Source organism: Nylanderia fulva, unplaced genomic scaffold (genome assembly GCF_048542155.1).
Source record: "Nylanderia fulva isolate GAGA-0341 unplaced genomic scaffold, ASM4854215v1 Scaffold61, whole genome shotgun sequence".
Classification (NCBI taxonomy): domain Eukaryota; kingdom Metazoa; phylum Arthropoda; class Insecta; order Hymenoptera; family Formicidae; genus Nylanderia; species Nylanderia fulva.
Genome location: NW_028190710.1, coordinates 440,689 through 467,903, shown reverse-complemented (window position 1 = coordinate 467,903; position 27,215 = coordinate 440,689). Strand labels below are relative to the sequence as shown.

At 27.6% G+C, this 27,215-nt stretch overlaps 1 protein-coding gene across 2 annotated transcripts; it reads left to right on the top strand.

Moving 5' to 3' along the window:
* Window positions 1-1,510: 1,510 nt before the first annotated feature.
* Window positions 1,511-26,519, top strand: Cep164 (centrosomal protein 164). Of its 2 annotated transcripts, XM_029322798.2 has the most exons (11): window positions 1,511-1,790; window positions 4,920-5,168; window positions 9,672-10,457; window positions 11,434-12,305; window positions 13,043-13,462; window positions 14,410-14,732; window positions 17,089-17,516; window positions 18,822-18,994; window positions 20,164-20,395; window positions 22,120-22,317; window positions 23,553-26,519. In XM_029322798.2, exons 1-11 carry the CDS (start codon window positions 1,712-1,714, stop codon window positions 23,798-23,800), a joined length of 4,008 nt encoding a protein of 1,335 aa, XP_029178631.2. In that variant the 5' UTR covers window positions 1,511-1,711; the 3' UTR covers window positions 23,801-26,519. The 2 variants fall into 2 exon arrangements, with proteins under 2 accessions (XP_029178631.2, XP_085344156.1); XM_085488030.1 differs by lacking the exon at window positions 23,553-26,519 and having other exon boundaries at window positions 22,101-22,185.
* The last annotated feature ends 696 nt before the right edge of the window (window positions 26,520-27,215 follow it).

The window sequence follows — 27,215 nt, the reverse complement described above, 5'->3', positions numbered from 1 at the left end:
TGTTCATAAATATATTGTTTCCCAAAAATAATAAAATTTTTTTCAAATATTGTATTTTTTATTTAAGTTAGATATAAAAATAAATTTTATGTCTTGCATATAAATGCGTACTTTAATTACAACATTATAATTTTTAATTACATAAGGCACTTTTAAATATTTGTAAAAGGAACAATGATATTTAAAAGATAAAATTTTGACAATTTATAAATATTTTGAAAAATTAAATTGATTTTATAATCAGATATAAGGCTATAATATTAATATATTTATTAATAATTAATATTCATTATATTTAATATTAATTAATATTAATTATATGTAATTATAAATTTTAAAAATAAAGAATATATTTATATGTTATTATTTTTGTTTTTTAAATATTGATTTTTATTTTAATATTAAATTTCTTATTGTAATTTTTATATAATTTTTAAAAATTATTATAACCCATGATATATTAAATATTATTATATTAATTTTATTATAATACATTTTAAAAATGTAAGAAAAATATAGTTTATTAAACATATTTTACGATAATTATTTTATTTACCATATAACTATTTCTATTGATTTCAATCCTTAAACTATATAGTTGCTTCCTCTATGTATTAGACTCGAAAACAGTGAAGCATTACATTTACCACCAGCCGACAGTCAAATAGCGTTAACTCAGTTTTTAATATGTACTAACGTAAGTATAGTTTTGAAAGTTTGAAGGAAAAGTTTACATTATTATAAAAAATAATAGTAAATTGTGCAATTCTATCTGCTTAAATAAATTATATATATAATAAAATATATTAGTAAACAAACGTATATTATACTTTATATTATTTTATAACACACTACGTTATTATAATAAAATGATAAATGTATATCAATTATCCAAATTTTTTGTCGGATTAAGAAATCTATACATATTTATGACTATGTATATTTATTTATGTGTTAGAAATATAGATTTTGACTTTACTGACTCAACAAAAACTTTATTATTTCTAGTCGGTACATAATAGACGTTTTATGTATGTTACGTTTAATGTATATATTATGTATATTAATGTATATTTTAAATAATATTAAATTAATATATAATAAAATATTTTTATTAATAATAAAAAAATTTTTAAACGCAATTATTGAAATGTTATTTTTGTTAAATAATACAAAAATTTATGCATAATAATTCAATTATATTATCGATTCTAAATGCTACTATAAATGTGTATGTAATATAATAAAAGAAACTACTTGAAATATTATTCTCACATTTATTTACATTATTTCATACATTATATATGTTTATTTTCGTCTCTCTCGAAGAGCATATCGACAACAGGAATAAAGTTACCATCGTTGACAGCATTCCTTATCAACCATCTGATTCCTCAGTTGGCAACCAGAAAGCGCGGCCAGCGCGATTCTATTAGAGTCCCTAGAATATATCACTAGGGATACTAGGCTCTTTCTGTCTCACTTCCTCTCTCTCTTCCCTCTTTTTTCTGATCTACCACCACCTACGTTCAAGTTGAATTCAACATTGACCGCCGAGAGACAAGCGAGCATCGCGCAGTGCAAAAGGCGCGCACGTATCGCCGCGTTATGAAAAAAATGAATTGGCCAGTCCTCTTCTCGTGTGTCGTGTGCGAATAATCGCGTATAATGCGAACATTACGTTCATGGGGTGTCGGGGTGTCGCATTAGCATGAGCATTTCTCAAGACAGCGCCGCTACGATCGTGTGCAGGGAGGTTTTCGACGAGACGTCCCATCCGACGAATGAAGGTACGTCAGATCTGTCAGAATTGCAGAATATTCGTATGTTCCCTGCTTTCGGCCTCCCGATGACTTGATCGTCGTGTCCGGGTGCTAATCTAGGTCGAGGTGAACTCACCTTGTTTAGCGAAGCGACGTTTACCCTAGGAACGGAACGTTCATTGTTGAACTGATCGATGTCTCGTCCTTTCTTCCCAGCAAAGTCTTGTGTCCTTCGAATGTGGTAATTTTACGTGGATTTTATCGAGTATGAATATTTTCTATCCATCTTTTTTATTGAAATATATATATTGCTCTTGACTAAAAAATTTGATCTGATTTATTGGCAAATTAATTGTGCAAGAGGTTTAGAGAGGCTTGATTAATCGGAAATGTCAGGATGAGAAAAAGGGTGAAAATCCAAAATTGTGCAAGAGAGTTAATTAGCATTTTGATTTAAATTAAACAATAAAGCTTTTTTTACTACAGAAGGCAAAACACATTTAGAATATGATCATTTTGTCCTGGAGCATAAAGTACACATATTTGCTCCGATTTTATTTCAACATATTTTGACATCTCAACTTTGCAAGCACAAAAAATCTATTCTATGCATACATGTATATTGATGTAAAAACATTCTGTTTTGTTATCTCAAAAAAATAATTTGAAAGGTTACATATATATCTTAGTTCCGATTTTTGTTCTTTATTTCGTCATAAAAATGAAATTAGAAAATTTTGAATTAATTTTTTTCTAAATGTATTGTCTTATTATATATTCATACAATGACACACATTATATCGGTCAATGCAAATTTTCAGAATGACCCTACGAACGGCAAGAAAAAGTTCATAGTCGCGTAAAAACAAAGTAAACACACACGTCGCGTCTTACAGAAACTCACTCTTGCTCCTCAAAATCAGCCTGAAAAGAAGTAGGAGCATAAAAAAGAGATCCGGCGAAGCAAGAGTTTCTTGTTTATTTACATCGCATCAGGCGGGAATACCGAGCCCGTTCCCCAGCCGTGCGCGCTCAGGAAAATCAATAATTCGCAGTGCGGCGAAAGTTTTGTCGTGTCACTTGGACTATGTGTTCTCCCTGGTGTCGCACTCCGGAGTCAAATAAACTCATTTTGGGGTCACGATGGTCGAAATTTTTCAGACCGCTTACGGAATTTATTAGAACGGTGTGCGATTTTTCTTGACTTCCTTGCCAAAGTGGCTGAAAAATCCGGGCTGGATCGGCGAGATAAAAAAAAGGAGGCACCAACACTTTAACCGGCGATGCGAGGCCAGATGGTGGCTCTCCGGTCTCTTATCCCCATACGGCAGCCATCACATCACACCTGTCCATCCGTCAGGGTTGATGGAATTTTTTATCGGGGTCCTTTACATTTGTGGGGGCGCTCTTTCCCAAAAGCCTTGCAGTAAGCAGAGATCTTGCATTTATGATATTCCACGGTCTCCCGGCGTTTGAATCAAAGTCACTACCCTCTTTTGGAGCTTCTGACCTTAATCTTAATTGAGAATATTTGAAAAATATTTTGAATTGGATAACACTCTAGAGGCTATTGATATTTAATAGATGATTTACATTATGAAAAGAGTTGAATGTGTGTCATTCTTGCGCGCAAAAATGGAAAATTTTGTGGAATATTTATGTTTTCCAATTCTTATCTTGTTTTCGATGTTCTAAAATGCTAATTAATTTTGTCGGTTGTATGTCAGTATTATATTATACATTTTTTTTACATTTTTTAAATATAATCAACGAAAGATAAAAATAAAGCAATTATTTTTTTATTATTAAATATATTTTGTATAATTACTCTCTTTTGTATACATGTATATATTTATTGTATACAATTTATTGTATATATTTTGTAGAGAGTATAAGAATATATACATCTAAACACATACATATACAATGTATATAATACCTATTTATTTTTATATAAAATCAGATTTTGTGATTTTTAACTAAATTATGAAAATTAATATAATAGGTATACTATAACAAAAAATGTGTTTTAATTTAATCTGTTTATTATTTAAATATTACTATAAATTGAATATTATTTTACCATAAATATAATTTTTTACGTTAAATGTAATACAAAATTATTACAAAAATATGATATAAAATTATCAGAAATATTCTTTTTACATTTTTATTTATGACATATTTGAGAAATTAATCTATCGCAGATGAAAAAATGTATATGCACGTAGCAAGCATGTTAGTAATACCGTGTTTATATCTGTGAATTAATTAAAAAGAATAACATTTATAAAAGATTAATTAAATGTTTATATTTTGTTTTATATTTTTATACCTTTATATGATTTTACTAAGTTAAAAGTAAACACCATTAATTAATATAAATAGATATGTAAATCAATCATTAAATTTAATTATCAAAAAGTATTTATTCCATTTTATAAAAAATTTTTATAAAAAAATTAATATTATTATATCAATAATTTCATTTTAATAACAAACATGTGATTGAATTAAATAGACGTAAGCTTATTTTGTTGTCACAGCATTTGCTATGAAAAAAGCAAAAAAGACTTCGTGTTTTAATACTTTTAACCTGTGATCAATGAATTGTATAATTTATATGAGCTAGATATAATAAAGAAGCAAGGCTAATTACTTTCTAGTCATTTAAGTTTACAAGGGTGTTATTAATAAATTTGCTACGTGTTGTGGATAATACTAAATTTTATAAATAAATTAATAAACATTATATTGAACTTATTGAAAACTTTTTATCTCATTCTTGTCCAATAAAGTGCTTGGAATTATTCCATTGAAATTGTTATAAAATATGCACAGATTTTATTTTATAAAATAATTATATATTTTTTTATTTATTCTTTAAAAGTGTTTTGCGTTATAAAAATAGATAAAGTTGTATTAGTGTATCTTTATTATATAGAAGATTTATGCATTTTTGTGCATTGTTTATTAATACAGAAATTACTTTCTACGAAGGACAAAAGAGTAGCGCATGAATAATTAAATAAATCTTTCTTTGGAACTCATTAAATAATATCGCAGAAATATCGATTGTTCAATCGACGACAAGACTTGGCGTTGTATACTTGATTAGCGATGTACTAATTGATTAATCAGCAACACGAATTCCAGAGCTGCTGGATTATGCAAAACGTCTGGGAATTAATCCCGATGCGGAGCCGCATCTTCTGGACTTGGCCCGCGAGGGTCTCATGGCGGCCCTACCCAAAGGTTGGTCCCCATGCTTTCACGAGGCCAGCGGTGCCTGGTATTATTACGAGGCCTCCACGAACACCACTACCTGGGAACACCCTCTCGATGCAGTTTACAGAGGACTTGTGGAGCAGGCTAGATCCGGCAATAAGAGACAAATGAGTTTTGGTACGCGTCTCAATACTTCATATTTGTTTTACAATTATCTTATTTGAGTAGGATCACACGGCTATATATTATTTTTTTTAATTGTGACATTATAATGTATGAATGGGGTAGCATGATACTAGAAATATATAAAGGAGTGCTTTCATATTATTTATTTTTGAAATATAATTCTAATGACATTTTAATATATTTTAATTTTTAAATAGTATGTATAATAAATATAACATTTTTTAAAATTTTGCTTTTTTTTTATACATATTTCTTTTATTTAGATGAATTTTTGTTGTTCTTATTTTTTTAGTCTATAAAAAGTGTTTTATTTTAATGGGAACAGCTGTATATATTTTTTAATCTTAAGATAAAAAAATACGTTTTAGAAAAACGTATAGAAATATGTTTCAGAAGAAATATTTTAAAGAGAGAAAAAATAATAGAGCTTGAATTTTAAGATTATTTTTTTAAGTTTATGCAAAGATTAATCTAATTATTTTAAATGGAACTAGCTTAATTTTTTAATATGAATTGCTTTCTCGCATTATTTGACATAAAAATATTTAATTACAAGAATTGGTCAAAAATTGAATAATTTATGAGATATTTTATACTTAAATTTATATGCTATAAATATATTTATATAGAATTACTCGTCAATTATATAAAAGATATATAAATTAAATAATTGCAAGAAATGCTTTTTATATAATAATTGGAAGAAGTGTTTATATAGAAGGTTTTTTCATTAAAAAATAAATATTTTTTTTAATCAATTTAATTATTGTTTTTTTTTTTCATCCGTTTGTTAAATCGATTCAATTTTCATACCTTGCCATTATTGCCATTAATGTGATTATATTGATATTTCCCGTGAAAACCACTTTCGTCTGATTGTGAATTATGACTATTTTAGTTTTTCCGGGAATTTAATCTAGTTCGTGTTAATCACGCATTGTACATTTGACGTCTAACTCTCGGCATTGTTAGTGCGATACCAAGTGCTTCACAGTAATCAGTAAAATGGTGCAACTTGGCAAAATGCGCCTCTGGCTTTGCGTCAAAATTACGAAAAGCGCAGCCATATTTTTAGATTCTTCCGCAAAATATCGGCCATGAATATCATGCTGCGGCCGTTAGCGAGAATTTAATGCAGTGTCTCTCAACTATATTTCCGCAAATGTTTTTCTCATCATTTAATAAATATTCAGTGCTTTTAGGTTTTTTATATAAAAAATAATTTATTTTTTTATATATATTAAAATTTACAAATATATAATATATATATTTCTATTATATTTTATATTTATATATATATATATATATATATATATATATATATGATTATTATTATTACACAGAGAGAAAATTAGCAAAAGTTGGTGAACATATTTTACAATAAAATCTTTGTAATTGATGGCAAATAATAATTGGCAAATTTAAAGGATATAAATTATACATAAATTATATAACAAATAATAAGGCTTAATTAAAATAATATATGTCGTTTTATTTGGGACGAAAATAAATAAGTTGGAAACTTTATTAATATTGTTATTATGAATAAATAACAAACTTTTTTATTACAATCTAACACATTATATGAATTAGTACATTATAGATATAAGGTAATAAAAAAAATGTTATAAGAATATTTTTATATAAAATTTAAATTATAAAAAATTTGTTTATATTAGTAAAATATTATGTAAAATTTTAATATTATAATTACAACATTTTAAAAAAATGTGTAAACTTTCTTATTCTGATATTCTTTTGCAAAAATCAATTTTCTCTTGATGTTATTGAAAAAAAATATATTTGCATGCACTTTTTTTTTAATTAAAGTATAAGCTGAGAAAAACAATAGAAATAGTTACGTTTAGGATTATTATTACTTCTGCAGGATTAATTTGTAATAATGTTACATTAATTTTTGTAGGTCACATAATTTGAAGTTCCAGTTAAAAATATATGTGCAATAGAATATACAGTTAAATTAATATCATACATAATATTAATTTACAAATTAAGAAAAAATAATAAAATTAAATGTATATAAAATATTATATACATATGTGTAAATAATATTATATATCAATACAAAAATTTAAATAGGAAATAGGCTGTGTCAGGCGCAGAATTATAAATTAGATGTTTGTCTTCTTTATTTGATTTGAACATTTTGGTTCTTCCTTTGGATCATTTTTCAGCAGATTTATTTATTAATAAAAAATGTATGCTATATTATTTATATAATTATAAATTATTATTTTGATCTTCATCTGCTCCGCCTTAAATTTTCCGTAAATCTTTAAAGCAATCAAAGACAAGAAGAACAATAGGAAATGTGTACATCATAATCTTAGCAATATATAAAACAGTAATTATATATAATATTTCACACATTAAAAGATTTAAACAGTACAAAAAGGATTATTATAATTATATTTCAGTTTTGTTCAACTGTGATAATTTTATTATAATTATGTCGTCTATATTTATTTTCTAGATCGACAGAATAGATTTGTTCATAAGCAGCCTGCCAGTATTCGTTTTAACTGGATTGGAATATATGCAATTCATAGACGTTACGTAAACGAGTAACAATTTCAAGACCTTGAAGCAATGACTTCGAATGCTTGCGGTCGCTCCTTATTTTTTGCAATAATTATAAAGATCAGTTTGTGACGCGCGTTTAACTTGTTTATGTAATTGAACGTTTCTGAGATGAAAATTATCTCTTCAATTTTAATCTAAAATTTTTAATAAAAATCAATGCTCTGCAGCAAAAAATACTAACTATCTTCTTGGCTATTATAATCTTTATTATTGAATTTTGTATGTTTACACTTGAATGTACCCGGCAACTAAAACTAAAAATATAGTTTTTAAATATTTTGAAAATATATTAATATTTTGAAAATATGTATATTTATGAAAGAGAGAATTATAGATGAGAGTTATTTTAATGTTTTATATTAAATATCTCTTCCTGCATCTTTCTTACAAAAAAGTTTTGCACAACTTGTTTAATTTTAAAAGGATTACAAAACTGCAATATTAATTTATTATTTATTTATATAGATGATGCCACTTTCGAGAATTTTACTAATCATTATTTTTTTAAAGTAAAAACAGATTTTTTTAAAGTTATCTTATTGAGACAAATTTAACTATATTTATTAAGATTTTTTACTGTTCTATTTAAACAATTTTGTACATTTTGACTCATGAAAATTGTAATTTGTCTTCTTATGCAACATTTTTCTAGGTATGCGAGCATATTTTTTTTCAGTAGCTTTGAAATTATTTCCACATAATCCCACTACTTTACTATAAACATTTCTATTATTTCTCGCAGTGGATAATCCATTTTGATCTCATCAATGTGATTTAATACTATTATGCAAAATAACCATTGAATATTATTAGCAAAAACATAAAATAAAATTTAATTTGAGGATAAAGTACCTCTCGACATGTTTATAGAACACTAATATTTCAAAATTACAAAATTATGTAATTTATAGAAGAATAAAAAACTCTTAACTAATTTTGTCAACGAGACCTACAACTTTTGTTTAAAAAATAATCGGTTTTCAAAGAAAATAATGATTGGTGAACTTCTCGAAACTGGTGCTATCTGTAAGCAAGTAATATTGTTTATTACTTGTGTCCCTTTTAAGAAAGAATAACTTTTGTACAAAACATTTTTTTTAATAAAAGATATAGGAAAAAGAGATATTTAAAAGAAAGACATTAAAATAACCTATCGTTTTCTCCCTGTACACAGGATGTCCCGAAATTCACGAATCAAAATACTATAGCAAGAAAGGTCTCGAGAAAGTAAATTATAAAAGTGTCTACCATTTTTTCATTCCAAATAGTTATTGAGGTTAAAAGATTTAAAACTGACCAATTACAGATTACGATTTAAAGGACGCTTGAAACGCGTTCCATTTTTCTCGTAACAGGAAACACCAACACACGTTTACGCGAACCAACTTGTATACAATAACTGAAACGATTGACAATGTTTAACAATCGCATGCAAATAGAAAAAGAATTCAGGTTACACGATTCAACAGTGGGATGAAATGATTTACAATGTTACACTTTGACGAAAATCAAATTATTCTCAAGACTTTATTGTCACATGTCATATATGTTTTATATAGGTTGTTTTATTTTAAGTGATATAATCGATTATTTTAAAAATAAAATGTTTAAAAAAAAAATATTTTATATAAAAATTGTTGAGCTTCGAGTTTCGAGGGAGACATAATATCATGACCTCGAATAATCTCTGAATGTCCGAAATTCTACAACATTATTAATACAAAACATTTTTTCCAAAAACATCCTATATACTTTTATTTGCTTTTTATATGCATTTATTTTGTTTTAATATATTTAATGGCATATAAATATTCTGAAAAAATTCTGTTGAATATTTAACAAAAATATTATAACAATAATAAAAACAAAATATTATTTTTAATGCTGTAGAAGAAGACTCAAAGACTACAGCAAAGGATCTTGAGTCTCATGAGGACGCAACTTTGCCAAAAGAAACTCTAAAAGAAACTGCTACTATAAAGGAACCTACTAAAGAAACTAACCATCCAAAACCTGGTATGGCAGGCACCAGGATTCCCATGAAACTGGCGCCTCTACGAAAAATAGACGGCTCGCAAAAACGAAATCGTCCTGCGTCCTTTGATAGACTCCAATCAAGAAGGGAAAGTGACTCGAAATCTGACAATATAACGTCCTTATCGAGTGACCGAGCCGCCAGGGATTACACAAACTTGAAATTTCAAGATCCAAAATTTTATGAATGTCCAAAACTGCTGGAGACAACAGATGCAGTCGCAACAACCGCCAACACAACAACATCTGCAAAGAAGGAGGTTGACTTGAAGGAAGTACTGAAGAGATCCGAATCGCTGAGCCCGTGGCACGAGAAGGATTGGGAACAGCTGTCCAGCAAGTTTAGTTCCGAAGAAAACATAATTGATATTGATAAACTTAGCGCCAGCACCTTAGCCAGGCCGGACAGGCCCGAAAAATTTGACAAGGAAAAGCATCCGAGTCAGCTGGGCCAACAAAAAGAGTTAACCCTCAGCGGTGGCGGCTCGATGTTTCTGAAAAGTAATAGAAGCAGGGATAACACGCCTAGTCAAGATGGTGGCAAGTTAGAGGATTTCCAGACATTGATGATCTCCGACGAAATTAATAATGCTGCCGAAGATAGGCCCAAATCCATTCTAAGAGAGAAACAATTGGACGATGGTAAGGCCAATTTACATATATTTTAGAAAATAATTTCAGAATAAGTTTTCATTAAAATATCAAAAACACAAGTATTTATTTTTCATTGAATGGGATGGTTAAGGGGACGCTGACTAGGTCTGTTTTACCGACAAATATTATTTTTATTTAATTCTTTATTGGCTTTACAGAATGAAAAATCCTTTACCAGAATTAAAGTATTCATAATAATAAACCTGGGCTACTATATGTGTATTTAAAAAAAAACCAAGAAAATTAAATAATTACAGTTTTCTTATCGTTTAGATTAGATTGACCCAATTCAAAAGACGGATATAAAAATTATTATAACTGTAATTATTTTAGCTTTCTTGTTTTTTAATATACATATGTAGTAGTCCAGATTTGTTATTATAAATACTTAAATTCTAGTAAAAGATCTTTTATTCTAAAAAATCTTTTTTCATTATATTGCTAATAATAACAAACTGTGAATGCTATAATTGTATGTAAAAAATAAAAAAGTTTACAAAAACCCGGTAAAAAATGTAATTTTTTAATTTCTTTTAACCTGAAATTATAACATTTCCCTGTTTGTTAATATTAACACCTTAATGCCCTAATGGCACAACATATCCGAAAGATATTCAGAGAATATACAGAGGATATCCAGAGGACATTCAAACATCCTCAGGATATTCTCTGAACATCTTTGGGATGTGTGCTGTTAGGGTTGTAGAAAAGGATTTATCAATCTGTAGAGTTAATCAAAATATTAGTAATTGAATTTATATAATTTATAGCCAATATAAAAAGATCCATGATTGAATACAACTTTGCGTTGCTATCGATAAAACAGCGTTAAGATCACCTTAAGTAACAATTTAAACGTATAGAACAAAAATGTTAAATAACATTTTGAATCTTTAGTTAATGTTAATACAATTCACTAACAATTATTGTTGATGATCTTGACCTTTATTCAATTTGATGATAGACGATCGACCACTGGACGAAGAACGCAAAAGCGTGCGGTTCGATTTGGAGAAGGAGGTCAACTACAATTTTACATATTCAGAATCCGAGGAGGAATGGGAATCCGAGTCCGAAGATAAGAATCCGCGGATATCGGCCGTAGTCAGCAATAAAGTTACTGGTTCCATTTTATCACCGCTCAAACCGACTTCGCAAAGCTACAACGAAGACGACAACAAGAACGACAACAATTCTGACGAGAAAGATTGGGATAAAATGGAATCCGAAAACGACAAACAACAACATCTGCTTGTCGAGAAGACCGATTCCGTGTCGAAGAACACGAGGATAGTCGGTAAGAGGTTTCTTGTGCAGAACGTTTCGGAGAACGAGCATCGTAATCAAATGACGAGGGATAGTTTAGAAAGGGACAATAGCCTTGATTATTTGTCCAACAAATTAAGTGAAAAGGTGAAGAATATTGACTTGGTGTCGAAAAGCGAGACAGATTGCAGCACCGCAAAAAGCAGCGATTCCGATGAGATGCGTAGAACGAGATCGATCATTGAAAGGGCGAAACACGTGACAAGTCGCTTGTCGAATTGGCAACTTGAAGACGACGAATCGTCCGATGTGTCGAGAGTCGGTCAGAATTATGCGCAGAAGGAGCGATTTGTTAGACCTAAAATAGAATATTCTCGAAATATTGATGATATAAAAATGAAGATGAACAGAGAATATGATAAAGAAATCGAAGCTTTTAAGCTCGAGCTTGAAGTTAAATTGCAGGAAAAGAAGAAAGAATTTGAAGAAAATTTTGCGCAGCAGAAGCTTTTAATGCAGCAATTTTTTGATCAAAGATTAGAAGAGGTGAAGAAGGAAATGGCTCAAAAGGTACATTGTAAATTTTTGAGATATAATAATATAAATTAGTATAAGTTTTTCTATTTGATAAAAGAATTTATTATAGATAGACTTATATTTCTCTGAAATGTAATATTATTGTAATTTAATACTATTGTTAAGAATAATCCTTCGTTAGCAATCCATTTTTTTACTAACACAAAAAACTAGGTTTTTTAAGTTTATCACATATTATACTTTTATGTTCTTTCAAGACTTCCAAAATCCAAAAAAATTCTGGATTATTTGTTAATATCTCTATATTACAATAATTAATAGATTTAAAGTCAAATATTAAACCCAATTGTTTACACAAAGCAAAATGTGAACAACAATTTGATAAAAAAAATAGAAATATGCTTAAAAACCCCAGATTGCTAAGGAGAATTAAATTCAATTAGGTTAAAATATTAAGAATATTATTTGGCTCTCGAAATCAACATATAATTTTATAAATATGTCGGCTGTAGAATGCTTAACGCATTGTCTTTTGCGTTAAGCTTCTACAGCCGACATTTATAAAATTATATATAAATTAGATTAGATTTAAGTTAGGTTATCATTATTAATTTCTGAAAAACTATTTTTCGCTATATTTTTCGTTTTTTCGCTATATTTTTACTTAAAAAATCAATAAATGATATGGTATCTTTTTTGTTAATTAAAAATAAGACTTTAAAATTTTATCTCATCAATATCTGATCAATATCTATTAAATTTTTTTGTAGGAAGAGCAAGAAATTCAAGTATTGATTACTGAAATGGATCAAGCTAGGATAGAGAACTTGAAGAAAGTCCGTACTGAGTTGGAGGTCTGTTATGAGAAAGAGAGACAAGAGATATTGACCAATTTGAAAACAGAGCTTGATGAGAGAAAAAGGGAGCTTCTGGAACTGAGAAATCAGGAGATGGGCAAGTTAGAAAATGAGCACGAACGCGATCTGGGCGAGGAAAAACTAGCAAAGCTGAACGAGTTCGAGTTAAGAAAGCAACAGACGGAAAGTATTGAGATTCTGAAGAAAGAATTGGATAAAGAACTTGAAGATTTACGAAACGAATTAAGATTACAGCAACGAGAGAAAATTACTAAATTCACGGAAGATCACGAGCAGTGCCTAGCTGAGATCCTTCGTGATTTTAGAATGGATGTGAGTAATTGATAATCATATTAAAAAATGTAGATTTAAAATTCATTATACAGGTAATTGTAACACTTTTGGAAGGAACGATCTTTTTGGAAAGAAAAATCTTTTCAGTATCTTATAAATTTTTCAGTTTCTAATTCCCAAATATTTATATTATAGTATAATTTATGGAAAATTATATATTGAAAATAATAATTTTTATATCATTTAAAGAAAAAGACTAAAGAAATGTGATATTGTGAATCTTCCCTTTATACTATAAATTTTAAGTTTTTACCATATATATTTCTATGTGCAATATATAACTAATATTTCAAAAATAGAATGTAGTTTTTTAAATATGTGAATAATAAAAATTATTTATTTTATGATTCTAATATTTAAAATTTAAGATCTTTCTAATTTTTTATCTGAAATTTTTTATATCATAATTTATATAGATTCTAATTTATATTATAATTATGCGTCTTTTTTAATAAGTAAATTTGCCGATTATATGGATATCTTGTAAAATATATTGTATAAGATACTGACAATGAGAAGATATTTAAGAATAATAGGATAGTTGACAGCCAAACATTATTTTAAATTAAACAAAATGTTTCTTATAAATTTTTGACTGTTGAAAATAATACCGCAAACCAAATTTTACTAATACACCTAAAATAATTATTATATTAATTATGTTCAAAAATGCCTTTTTTGAGATTCTTAAGATTTTTTGTAAAAAAGATTAACATTATCTGATCAAATATCATGAATGTATTGTTCATCCTCTACAAAATGCATTTTTTTTTAATTTCAAAATCTAGGAAACCTAAATTTGGTGAAAATTGGCTTGCGGCAACGTTTTCAGTATTCAAAAATCTATAAGAAACATCTTTCCTGATTTGAATAATAAAATTTTTTTTTATATAAATTAGTGTAATTTATTTATTGTGATATTATAGGAGGCTCTCGCTCGTAAGATGTACAAAGAGCGATTGGAAGAAATTCGCGCTGATTTTGCTCGAGACACGGAGAAGGAGGCGAGGAAACAAACCGACCGCGTGCTTCAGGATAGCATCGATTTTGAAAAAATGCGTTGCGAAAAGCGGCTACTGCAGGACAAATACACGGCGCTCAAGGAAAAGTACATGAAATTGAAGAACGATGTTCGTCTCGCAGTCGAGAGAAGGAGTAGGAGAAAAGAGGGTTATACCACGGCCTCGGAAACCGAGAGATCGACATCCACTAGGACGAAGACGGACAGAACCGAGTCGTCAGAACAAAAGTGAGTTTTACTTACATAAGCAACAATAGAGAATCGCAATACTTATGTCATACGTCCAATAATATTTGCATGGCTGAAATAAGCTCGAGAAACTGTAGAAAAAACGTTCAATATTAATGATATACATATATGCATATGTTTATGATTGAACAAAAAATCAAGACAATCAAAAATTATAAAGTCAAAAATTTAAAATTATTTTTATCTAAATTTTTAAATTTATAATATCTGAGCCTTTTGTTTCCTAGATATATACATTTTGAATAAGTAGATAAAACTTTAAATAATAATTATTTATTAGTAAGACTTTCAATTTGATAGTATAAATTTTAATGGGCTAGTAAGATCATTTAATTTAAAAAAAATAAATTTTTTATTGAAATTAAAATAAATCTCATTTCGAGATTAATTTATTTTAATAAATCCATCTATTTTATATAATAAACCCCACCTAAAGAAGCCTAAATAAGAAAAATATTGTAATCAAATCGATGAATCGGCAATTGAGATTTCTTTACAATATTTGTTTGACGTCACAATAAAAAAATTTCGGATCCCATTATTCCTTAAAAATTTTTTTTAAATAATTTTAATGTTAATTAATTATTTCGTCATTTTTGTTACAAAATTCTTTTTAGGGAAGTTCCTATTAGCCCGATAAAATTTAAATTTAAATTATCTTTTATTTCTTCGTTTCCTCATCTATTTCTGCGGACATACATTTGCGATGCGTGGGTGGGTTGAGAAGATTTATTAATCAATATATTATATTTTTACTCTGTTTATTGTATTTTTCATACCTCTTTTTATTTATATTTATGAGATAAATGAGCGCGTGCGTTACTTTTCAGACCACCCACGTATAATAAACAAAATTTTTATTGACATTTTCTATCAGCTTTGTTCATAATTAACAAAAATAGTCATAATGTAATAATCAACCTCTGTAATTCTTAATATTAGCACGCCTTGCGTACAGCACAAGCATGCTATTTCATATTATATCTCATTGATATTTTTCTTTCTTAATGTAATTACTTGATGTTTTTATGGTAATTAGCGAGAAATTAACATTTAATATAAATTCACATAATTTATTATATTATATATAATATTAAAATTATATAAAAAGTTTATTTTACACTTAATAGTTATATGTATATAAATATACATATATTGTATATACATATATATATATATATATATACATATATATATATATATACATATATATATATATATACATATATATATATATATATATATATAGGTATATATATATATATATATTCCATATAGAGAGTAAAACTGTAGCAAAAAGTATATATATATATATATATACTTTTTGCTACAGTTTTACTCTCTATATAGAATCGTTAAAGTTATAAATAACTAATGTGAAAATGCACTCAAAAAATTAGTATTTAAATTCTTTAAGAAAAATGACTTATAAAGATATTTTGTTATTATATGTATATATTTGCATAAATTATGATTGCTCTCCATATTTTCGTTCACAATCAGAAAAAAGCATTTCCAAATGCTATTAGTAGATAGTGCAGTAACTCTTGGGATGCCTTACAGGATGTAACAAAACAAAGGTATACGAAGGTATCAGGTGCAGGACAATAAATTAAATCAAAAAGTCCTGAGCTACTTTTTAATCTAAGCTTTATTTTTGACGCTATAAATTGTTAAAGTTTGCCAATTAACGCGTGACTACAACAAAAAACAGCGTAGGCGCCGCCTTAGTAGGCGTTAAGGTCTTAAATTAAGGTCAAAGCACACCATCAGGTGCAGGACAACAAATCGAAAAGTCCTGAGCCATTTTTTAATCTGAGCTTTATTTTTGACGCTAAAAATAGTTAAAGTTTGCCAATTAGCGCGTGGTTACAACGGAAAACTGCGTAGGCGCCGCCTTAGTAGGCGTTAAGGTCTACTAAGGCGGCGCCTACGCAGTTTTCCGTTGTAACCACGCGCTAATTGGCAAACTTTAACTATTTTTAGCTTCAAAAATAAAGCTCAGATTAAAAAATGGCTCAGGACTTTTCGATTTGTTGTCCTGCACCTGATGGTGTGCTTTGTATACCTTTGTTTAGTTATACTCTGCATAGAAAAAATATATACTTAATTAAATAAATAAATGTTTTCTCGCTAGTTTCTATATTGAAACATTAATGTTGCACATTCATTTTCAATATCATCCTCACTAGTACCTTCGCAGTCTATCATCAGTTTTAATTTGCCGAGCGCCTCTCACGCGGCGCATCCTGATTAAACGGACTGTGAAGGTGCTTCGTCATGTTCATGCGATTTGCCCTAATGTCTGGCTATAGGCCTTAAATCGTGCTCGCAGTACTCCGCTGAAGAACGCGAGCTCGAGCCCAGTGACAAACGCGAAATCGCAGGAGGAGCAGAGTACGAGCGAACAAATCAATCAAGATCAAAACAATCCGGACAATTCGAGGAGTCAGAAGGCGGCTGCGGGGTTTTCCAAACACGCAGCCGCCATCGCTGACTCGAGGAGCGCGGCAAAATTTGAGTCTGACGACACCACAACCGCTAGCGAGACTAACACTAACATGATGATGAAGAAGAAGAAGAGTTTTAGTAAGAAGGTCGCTTCGGGCGCGGGTCGCTCGAGCGGTGGCAGCGGCAGTAACAACAACGTGGAGAACCCCGTGGAAAATATCAGGAAACAGCTGAAGAAGCTGGAAGATCTCGGCGATCAGCTGCCGAGCAACGAAACGGCCTATACTGTGCGATATCCTTTCCAAGATAAAGGTGATTGTCTTAAATCTATCCCGCGCATCGTTACTTGGCCTATATATTTTCGAGGCAATATAATAAATTCTACTCACAAAGTCTCTAAAGATTTAAACCAGGTTGCAGATCGGGGTCAGTTCACGGCGGTTCTTGCTCTTTCTTTTACAAAGTGATATATAACTTTGTCGGAGAGCGAGAAACGACAATTTATTCTTTTCAATGTGCAGAGTATATTTGAAATGTCTTCTCTTTTTTCTTATTTTTTTTTAAATAAATATAAATAGAACTTGTGAATAAACAAGATTTCGTCATTGTAAGATTAATAATGCACTGATGTAGAAAAAGTTATCAATTTTTCTTGTAAAATAAACAATCTTTTTTTGCAATGTTTCGTGGATAGTATTGCACATTACTTTTTTTTCAAAGATTACAGTGTTGATGCAAGTTAAACGTTATCTTTCAAGTTGTGCTGTTTATAATTAATTGTAAAATAATATTATATTTTGAATTTTGGAAAAATATGTAATTAATGTTTTTATATCGTATTTTACAGTTTAAAAAATTGTATTAATAACTAAAGAGAGTTACCTATTCATACATATATATATATATATATATATATATATATATATATATACATGTATATATATTTTTGACAACTGTATATAAGCACACTTTTATTGTAAAATGCTCTATTTTTAATGAAATATTATTCTAGTTTTTTTTTATATTTGTCTTTTCTCTTCCTCTCTTTTTGTTTTGTTTTTGTTAAAATGTTTTTAACAAAATAATTTGTATAAATGGTATACATGTATATGTATTTATGTAGTTTATTTCTTTCCGATTGTATTAATTTGATTATCCATTAATTGTAAGTGTCTTATTTTTTTGCACAGTTATTATTAATTGCATATTTTGTAAATGTATACGTAACTTGATTACAAGAAACAACCACAATAATTAATATTCAATCTCCCTAGATTGAATAATAGCGTAGTATATATTTTATTATGTTTATATCTATTATTTCTATATTATTATAGACTATATCTATAATTTTATATATATGTTATTGTACACCATTTCTTTTTTCTGTTTCATAGGATTATATACATTTTACTTTGGTTAATCCGGTTTATATCTTTCAACTTGCTCGCGTAAGTGCACCAATTTTTTGCTTTCGCACGCTGTATTCATAAATATCCTGTCATCATTTCCTGTCTCATTATTTCAATATTAGGCTTTGAACATATGAAGCTTAAAACTTATAGAGACAGGAGACCTAGTCTCACAAATTGAATGCAACTGCGTTTTCTCTTACAGCACCGGCAAACGCCTCTTCGGAGCTGGAGTTCTTCCGACATCGGATTCATGTGGAGAGGGACTCGGTGAGGAGGGCTCGCGAAGCGCTGAGACAACAGAGAAGTGCCTTTCAGGGTAGGCAAAGAGCTTGGAAACAACGGAGCGCGAGAGCCACTCTGGAACAATTGGTGCAGGTATTGTTATTATTACGAACTAAAATCAATAGAAAATTTTATTTTCTATCACCATTTTTTTCAGAGTAAGCCCTAAATGTTAAATATTAATTATGAGAATCAAACGATAACATTAGTTTACAAAATATATTTTTTTTCATTATTTTAAATCAGATAAGATGTTTCTTCTAAATTTGTTTTGGATGCTGCGAATCAATTTTTGCCAACACGTTTCCGAAATAATTGAGGTTTTAGGGGATCCTAAATGCCGTCCAGTTTTAGTGATAAAACATCATTTTTGCGCACTTTTTTTTTTATTGGTTGAATAGAATAATAAATGCTTTTCCGTGGTTAAAGTACATATAGAAACAAAGCGCAAACCTACCAATTTTATGTAAAAAAACAAAAAAAAAATTGTTTTAAAAAATTAAAAATTTTTGTTTTCTTTAATATCTCTTCAACTCTTTTACCAATTAAATTAATATTTTGGAACAATGTTTAGAACAACTAGAATAACTTAAAATAACCTTAAAAAGTTCAATTTTTTAAAAATGTTAGATCAAAAAATTGTTTTTTTTTATTTTTTGCAAAAAATTTTTATTACATTTTGATTTTCTGGAATAATTTAGAATAAATTTAAAACAATCTGGAACAATTTTTAGAATTTTTTAATTTAAAAAATGGGGTGCTAACTTCATGCAGATCTAAATTTTTTAATAAGAATATTTGTCAGTCAGCTCTCCAATTTTTTAAAAACTCCATCTTCATCTCGACTAAGAGCCAAACGCGATGTTATTGCGACAAATTAAGATTAGAAATTTTTGGAAACTGAGGAATTTGAATCCTATGGTTGGGATCTCAGAAATTCCCCTTGTTCCTTCTCTTAACATCCCCTGTAAGAAAAAGACGAGAAATTTTTTACTATATCTCCATAATATTATTATAAGTAAAAATTATTTGATTGTTCAAATATGTTGAAAATCGTTTATATTTATTTTTATTTAATATTTTTTAAATAATATAAAGGGTACTATTATTTAATAATTTTAATAATTAATTTATTAATTTTAATAAATAATTTCAATAATTTTATTAAAAAGAATATTTTTTATATTATTCTAAAGAAAATATTGTTCTTAATAATAGTATTATTGATTAAAAGTAAAAAGATCTTCAATATTTATTCACAGGAGGAACGCGAGCTCTCTGATATGGAGGTGAGTTTGCATCGTACCAGAAGTCTTCTGGGTGAGAAGGTCATCCATTTAAGACATTTGGAACAATCTCTGGAACGAGTGGCAAACGACAAGCGAAACGAAAACGACGTGTCTTCCACAAAAAATGATGAATTAACACTGAGCGATATGTCGAGTGCCAGCAGCGGTTTCAGCTCGACTGATTTGGGAACTGACACTTTTATAGGTATGTTGCAGAAAAAATTTAAAACTTAAGTTATTTATTAAAATATTATAAATTTTAGACGACTTAAATAAACAGAAGACCAATTTTTAATATTAATATTAATAAATATAAAAGAAAAAATATTTCATTTAATTATTTATTGTTTTGTATTTGAATAAATCTTTATAATTCTTAATTGCATGTCGTAATTCTTAGTCGCCAATTTAAGTATTTGTTAGAAATTATGATAATATTTATCCGTACACAATCCGTACACAAAAGTACAAACTTTCGACTAATATGTGTTGTCAAAGTCATGATTCAGAACAATCTTCAAATCGGCTTTAGCCGATTGTTTATTGTTTATTGAAGAATAAAAATTTGAATGTTTCAGTACTTATTTTTGATTATCTAACTACCGGACTTGAACATTACGTACTTATTAAAGATTAAAAGTAAACGTATGCGAGAAGGAATATACTCCTCCTCCTCAACTTTAATTAAATTGGATTTATATAAAAAATTAGGTCGAATTGGATTAGAAATGTCTTGGATGTGAATGCAAGAAAAAAATTCCGTTTCTTCTCAATTTATATGATGCAAATTATTGTCAAAATTTCCAATTTAAGAAACATCATTATTATTATTTTGATCGCCTTGGATCACAATAATATAAGATTATTCCAAGCTAATGTACTTTTATAATTTTTGTTGTAAGATGGCGCTGATAATTAAATTTATCAATAACAGATAATGGATACTTTTGCAAATACATCTGTGTAGAAATTTACAAAGTAAAAATATAATATCTTGAAAATAATTCTCTTATATATAAAATTGATAAAGTTAATATTTAATCCTAATTTAAAGTTAATTGAGATAAGTTAGAATCTTTCGAGAAAAAAAACGTAGGAAGAAAAGTAGAATTTCTCCCACCCATGCATTAATTTTTAGAAAGAAATCCTTTGCTTAAAAAAACGTGAAAATATTTAACTAATATTTATGTCATTATACAGGGTGTTTCAAAAAGGTGGACTCGATTTCAAATCTCTGTCTTTCTGGAACCACGAACATGAATAAAATCATTACTGCTTAAAAAAGAGGATCATAGAGTTTCAAAAGATCATCGCTAAATGCATCTTCTAACGCATTATTGTTTAACAGATGTAATCATTTGCAAGTGATTTAAAATCCAGTCCATCTTTGTATTATTAAATAATTTTGTTATTAATATATATAATAAAATTATATATATTATATTTATAATAAATTTAATATCTAAATAATATATTAATTTTATTATATATATATATATAATATATTATAAAATAATAATATATAAAAATTAAATCTTACATTGTGTGCATATTTTTATTTTTAATAATTTTTAATAAATAATGAGAACTGATTATAGTTTGTTGAAGGTTATTCAAATTTATTTTAAAAAGATATGTCAATAAAAAATCTTTTCAATCTGTTAGGTTAGAGTGTCAAGATAAATATTTATTTAAAAATGAAAATGTTAATTTCTCTTTTTACAGAATTATTTTTATATCCAATATGTTTGTTTCCTAGATTACCGTCAGTTTCATAAAGAAACAAAGAAATCGCATAGTTTATTTAATAAATTAAAAAAAATTATATCCAATAAAGTTTTGGATAAAAAATTATATCTCATGTATAACTGCTACATGAATGACATAAATATGCATTATATTGTATATAGTCTGTTGTTGGAAATCTAGATAAGCCAGATCATTATCAAGAATCTACTGAAATCATCGCAAGTTTAGAAAATTTGAACTCAGAAATACGAGAAATTTGGGATGTTTTGAACAAACGTCAGGATAGTAGTACTATACCCCCAACACCGGCTCTTATGTATTCTTATTTGCGATGGTTGCGGTTTCATCATCTCACCGTGCAGCCTAACAGCATGCAAGGTAAAGAAAAAAGAGATATGCACAAAAACTTGAATATTATTTTGTGCCAAATATAAGATGTCTCCCCAAAGTAATTTAATCTTATATATGAGATCTGCTAGGATTAATTATATAAAAAATAATAATGTATCTATATAGGAAAAAGTATGCGCTAAATCGTACCTCTACTATATTTTTTAAACAGAATTACAATATTTTAAGATGTTAATGCTGTTTTATCGCAGCAATTTCACACGAATCAAGCGATCCATTGATTAGTGACGGTCATAAATTTATTTTGTATTTTATATGATTTTCATGTAATATCTGACATCCCATGTTAAGATCTCCTATTGAGAAAGATAAACAATAAAGCTTATTGTTAAAACATTTTTTTATTTTATTTAATCTTGTACATGGAAGCATTGAAAAATCGGTAAAATGTTTTAAGATTATTTTTTATTTACAAATTTGGCAAAACAATAAAAGTTCGATAAAACGTACTACTAATTTTAATCGTATCGGTGTGATTTATTAAATTTTACTTAGGTATATATTTTTTCTTTATATTTAAATGGATAACTGATGAAAATATTATCAAATTTTATAATTATATTAAGATAATACTTATTTATATTTTTGTGTTATACAAAAAGTATTTTTGTTAAATTTTTTTAGAGAATTTATGCTTATAAATATGGCATTCTTATAGATATGTTTTGTCGCAGACTGAGAAATTTCTGTAGAAAATTAAAACTTTATTTTTGTTACAATTTTCTAATTTTATTGTTAGAGATACGATTTAGAAACTCATGGATACAATTTATCAAACCGGTACTCGTATTATAAATCGTATCAAATACTTTCTTTAGTTTTTAATTTACGATATAAAACAATGACATTTGTGTTAATATTTAGCGCATATTGTTGACAAAAGGAGCCATCTCAGGTCAAATTATGTGAAAATGACGTCAAAATGATTAATTGTGCTACGTAGAATAGTTTCAAATGAATAAAAAAATGTTGTCATTTTGTTAATAGTTTTATTTCAATTTTAATATTTATCTTAGAAGGGACGATGTAGCACTTTCTTCTAAAATAATAATATTATTTGTTTATGTACATTTTTTGAAGAAATTTAATTTTTTTAAGTATATATTGGCATATGTGTTGTAAAAAAATATTTTATTTGTAATCTGGTTATTTGTTTTTGTTTGTAAGAATGATTGTAAATACGTCTATTTTTTTTTTTTTAGGTGCCTTTGGTACACCCAATATACAATCCAATATTTTATCTCAATTAACCGCTGCGCAACCTCCCACTACCACGACTCAGAATATTATCGCTCAATACGGCCCTAATAGCGGTTTTACCACGAGCGTTGGTACAGTCGAGAGAAACGCTTCGAATTTGATGGAAAGGACCAGAAACCTAAGGGATTGGCTACGCCAAGCTCGTGTCGAAACTACGGACCTGATCAGTCCGGGTCAAGCAACCCTCTAAAAAACCAAAAAGAAAAAAATTAACGTCCAGAAAAAAAGGTTCTCTCTCTTTTTCCAAATCTCTATTATTCCTTCTGCGAAATTAATCTTAATTCTCAATTTAAATAACGTATGACTTTGAATCAAATATTAGTTGTAAGTACATAATATTATCAGTACTTGATTAGTAATAATTAATTAGCGTAATATTTTTATAGAATAGCTTATTTTGTGCAATATAATTCTCAAGTCTATTATTTATTTTCTTCACGTGAATTATATGTATAATTATAAGAATCAGTTTTGGAAACAATTTTGCAACTTCTTGTTAGGAATCGTCAGATCTTTTTAGAGTGTGTGATCATACAAATCCTGTCCGATACACAAATATATATACATATATATATTATCATATATCCCGATTTGTACGGATTTCAAATTTGCGCTCGCTTGCTGCTCCGAATCTTGTTTCCTTCGTTACTGAATCGACGATCAAAACTTATATCAAGAATATATTGTATATGTGTCGTTGCGAAATAAAAATAATTCGTGTGTAAGAGAGAATAAACGTTGAACGTGACAGCTGTGACAGATGTAAATGCATATATATGTAATTTTCATTTAGTCGTTCCTTATATTATTTGCGAGCTTTAATCATGGATTTAATTAATTATTCTTTAATAAATTTTTCTTAATTTAGATTTAATTAATTATTCTTTAATAAATTTGGATTAATTCGAATAAATTACGATACAAAGAAACGATAAATTTAATTATGAGTTCCTCGAATCTTTATAGATCGAGGTTACAGCACTGCATAATTTTTTTTCTATACTCGTATTTCATCTGATACACAGAGAACGAATCCATATAATATAAAAGAAATATATGTGTAAATGTTTACTAATTAAAATAAAGCGTCTCAAGTGGCGAGACTCTTGCCTTCTTGAGTTTTTTAGAACGAAATATTGTGAATAAACAAAGTGAATATTGTTCTGCACGATATTAAGAAAAATGAAAAAATTGTATCCTATAGAAAAGTTAGTTTCCTCTTTTGTCTTCCAGAGAGCGCGCGTGTTTTGAATTTAATCAGCTCTACCTTTAGAATATAAGTGTAATCTATACATATATGCGCGTTGACACATGTGCTTTGAGACTTTCGGTAAATATAAACTTTATATATACATATTATGCTGTGTGTAAAGTTTGTAAAAATTGATGATGCAGAGTAGATGCGTATGCGCGTATCTATGGAGATCTTTGTGGATGAACACGTTTGTAAATATACATATTTCGATATATATTACCAAAGTTTACAGGATGTCTTATTTTATTTTAAACAGCTAAATATTGACGAGGTTTTAGAAAAAAATATATCAAACAAAAGTTGTACGCTTTTGAGGGGGAAATAATATCGAGGTTATCAATAAATGATTTTAAGAAGAAATATATAGCTGTTACTTTCAAATAATTTTTTTTTTTAATTATGTATTTTTTACATTAATTGATTTTGTTTATTATTTTGTGCATAAAAGTATTGAAATAAGATCATAGAAGAATGAATATTACGAAATATTTTATTCATTTTTTGACGATTCTACCCTCATAACTTTTTGTGTCAAATATTATGAGAATTTGCTTCATATAAAACAATTAAATTGATCTCTAAATGACCTTGAAAAAGGCAATTTAAGGTCATAATATTATCTCTTTCGAAAGTTTATAATTCTTACACAAGATATATTTTTTCTAAAATTTTATTATTTCGAGATAGATATTTGACTATTCAAAATTATAAAATAAGACATTCTGTATATAAGAAAGATATCTTTCTCTTTCATGCAATACAATGCACGTTATAATGTATGATAATGCATGATATAACGTCTCATTTCTTCGATAATCTGTTGATTCTCTGTATATTTTCGAGATCGATTTTTTGATTAGGATGTAACATGTGCGCGATATAAATATATTATATATTAGTCTAAAAAATTATTAATCGCGTTCGAGAAGAATATCTACATCATAAATATATATATATATATATATATATATATATATATATTATAAAGTTGTGATCGTGCGCGATATTCTAATGACTACCTTGTGATTTTATGGAACACGAATCAAAAGAAAACATAGATAATTCTATTATATATAATATATGTACTTATAAAAGACTTTATATAAATTTCTATAATTTATATCTTTTATACACACACATAAGCCAAATTTTGAATATTTATGTTGAAAATGTATATTGCTGTGTAATAAGAAATTTATAAAATATGCACAAAATGTTGCTAGTATTTTTGACAATTTATCATTAATGAATATTTTGAATATCGCGCGCAATCGTAATAAAATGCCTCTATGCTTAATCAGTCATTTTTCAAATGCCAAAACTTTCTCTTAATTAGCGAGTGCTAGATACCACATTATAAATATATATATAATGTAAATTATATATATTAAATAGAGAATTAAACACATTTATGCCAAACATTTTTTATGTCGATTGAATTTTCAGCGATTGAATTTTCATTACTTCTTTGGACAAAGAATCTTTAGAGAAAGATGATAATATAAACACATATATAGCGTATATATATAATGTCAATCAATAAATATTCAAATATCGTGATCTCATTAAATGTACGATGTAGATTAATTGACGATTGTATGATTTTGGAATGTAGATATATAATATTGAATTGAATAATTACACTTTATGTATGTGTGCGTGTGTAATTTTTAATTTGTGTTAAGTCGAGAAATTACAAAGTAAATTTTCTTTTATTATATATAAAATATACAATTATCTAATATTAGTAAAATTTTTATTTAGTTTATGAAAAATAATGTTTCCCTAATTTTTGGGATATCTAATAAACGATTACGTGACATATACGCAAAATGTATACTTTTCAAACGGAAGACATTATGTGAGATAACATGTATACTTTACTTTTATGTATACATTATATCAAAGATATCTTTTTTTCATTAATGAATAGCTTTCGATGAGAATTATAAATATTAATACGCAAAAAATGATAAAGCAATATGAATAGAGAATCTCTATATAAAACAATTATATTATGTAATATATTTACCATTTTTTGTTATTTCTATATTATATATATATACATATATATATATATATATATGTATATACATATATACGTACATATATTGAACGTTACTTTAATTACAAATTCTTAGATCAATTTAAAGATGATTTTTCCTCAATAAAAATGTTGCGAAAAGTCATCATTTTTTATATTTCTTTTAGTTTTGCATATATTTGTGTAAGTAAAATAAAAATTCTATTAAAGCTTTATTTAAAATAAACTGAAAATAAAATTTTGTCAATTATTTAACTTCTTAAACTTTTTAATTTACCAAATCTTCGTTTTTCATTGTTTATAATT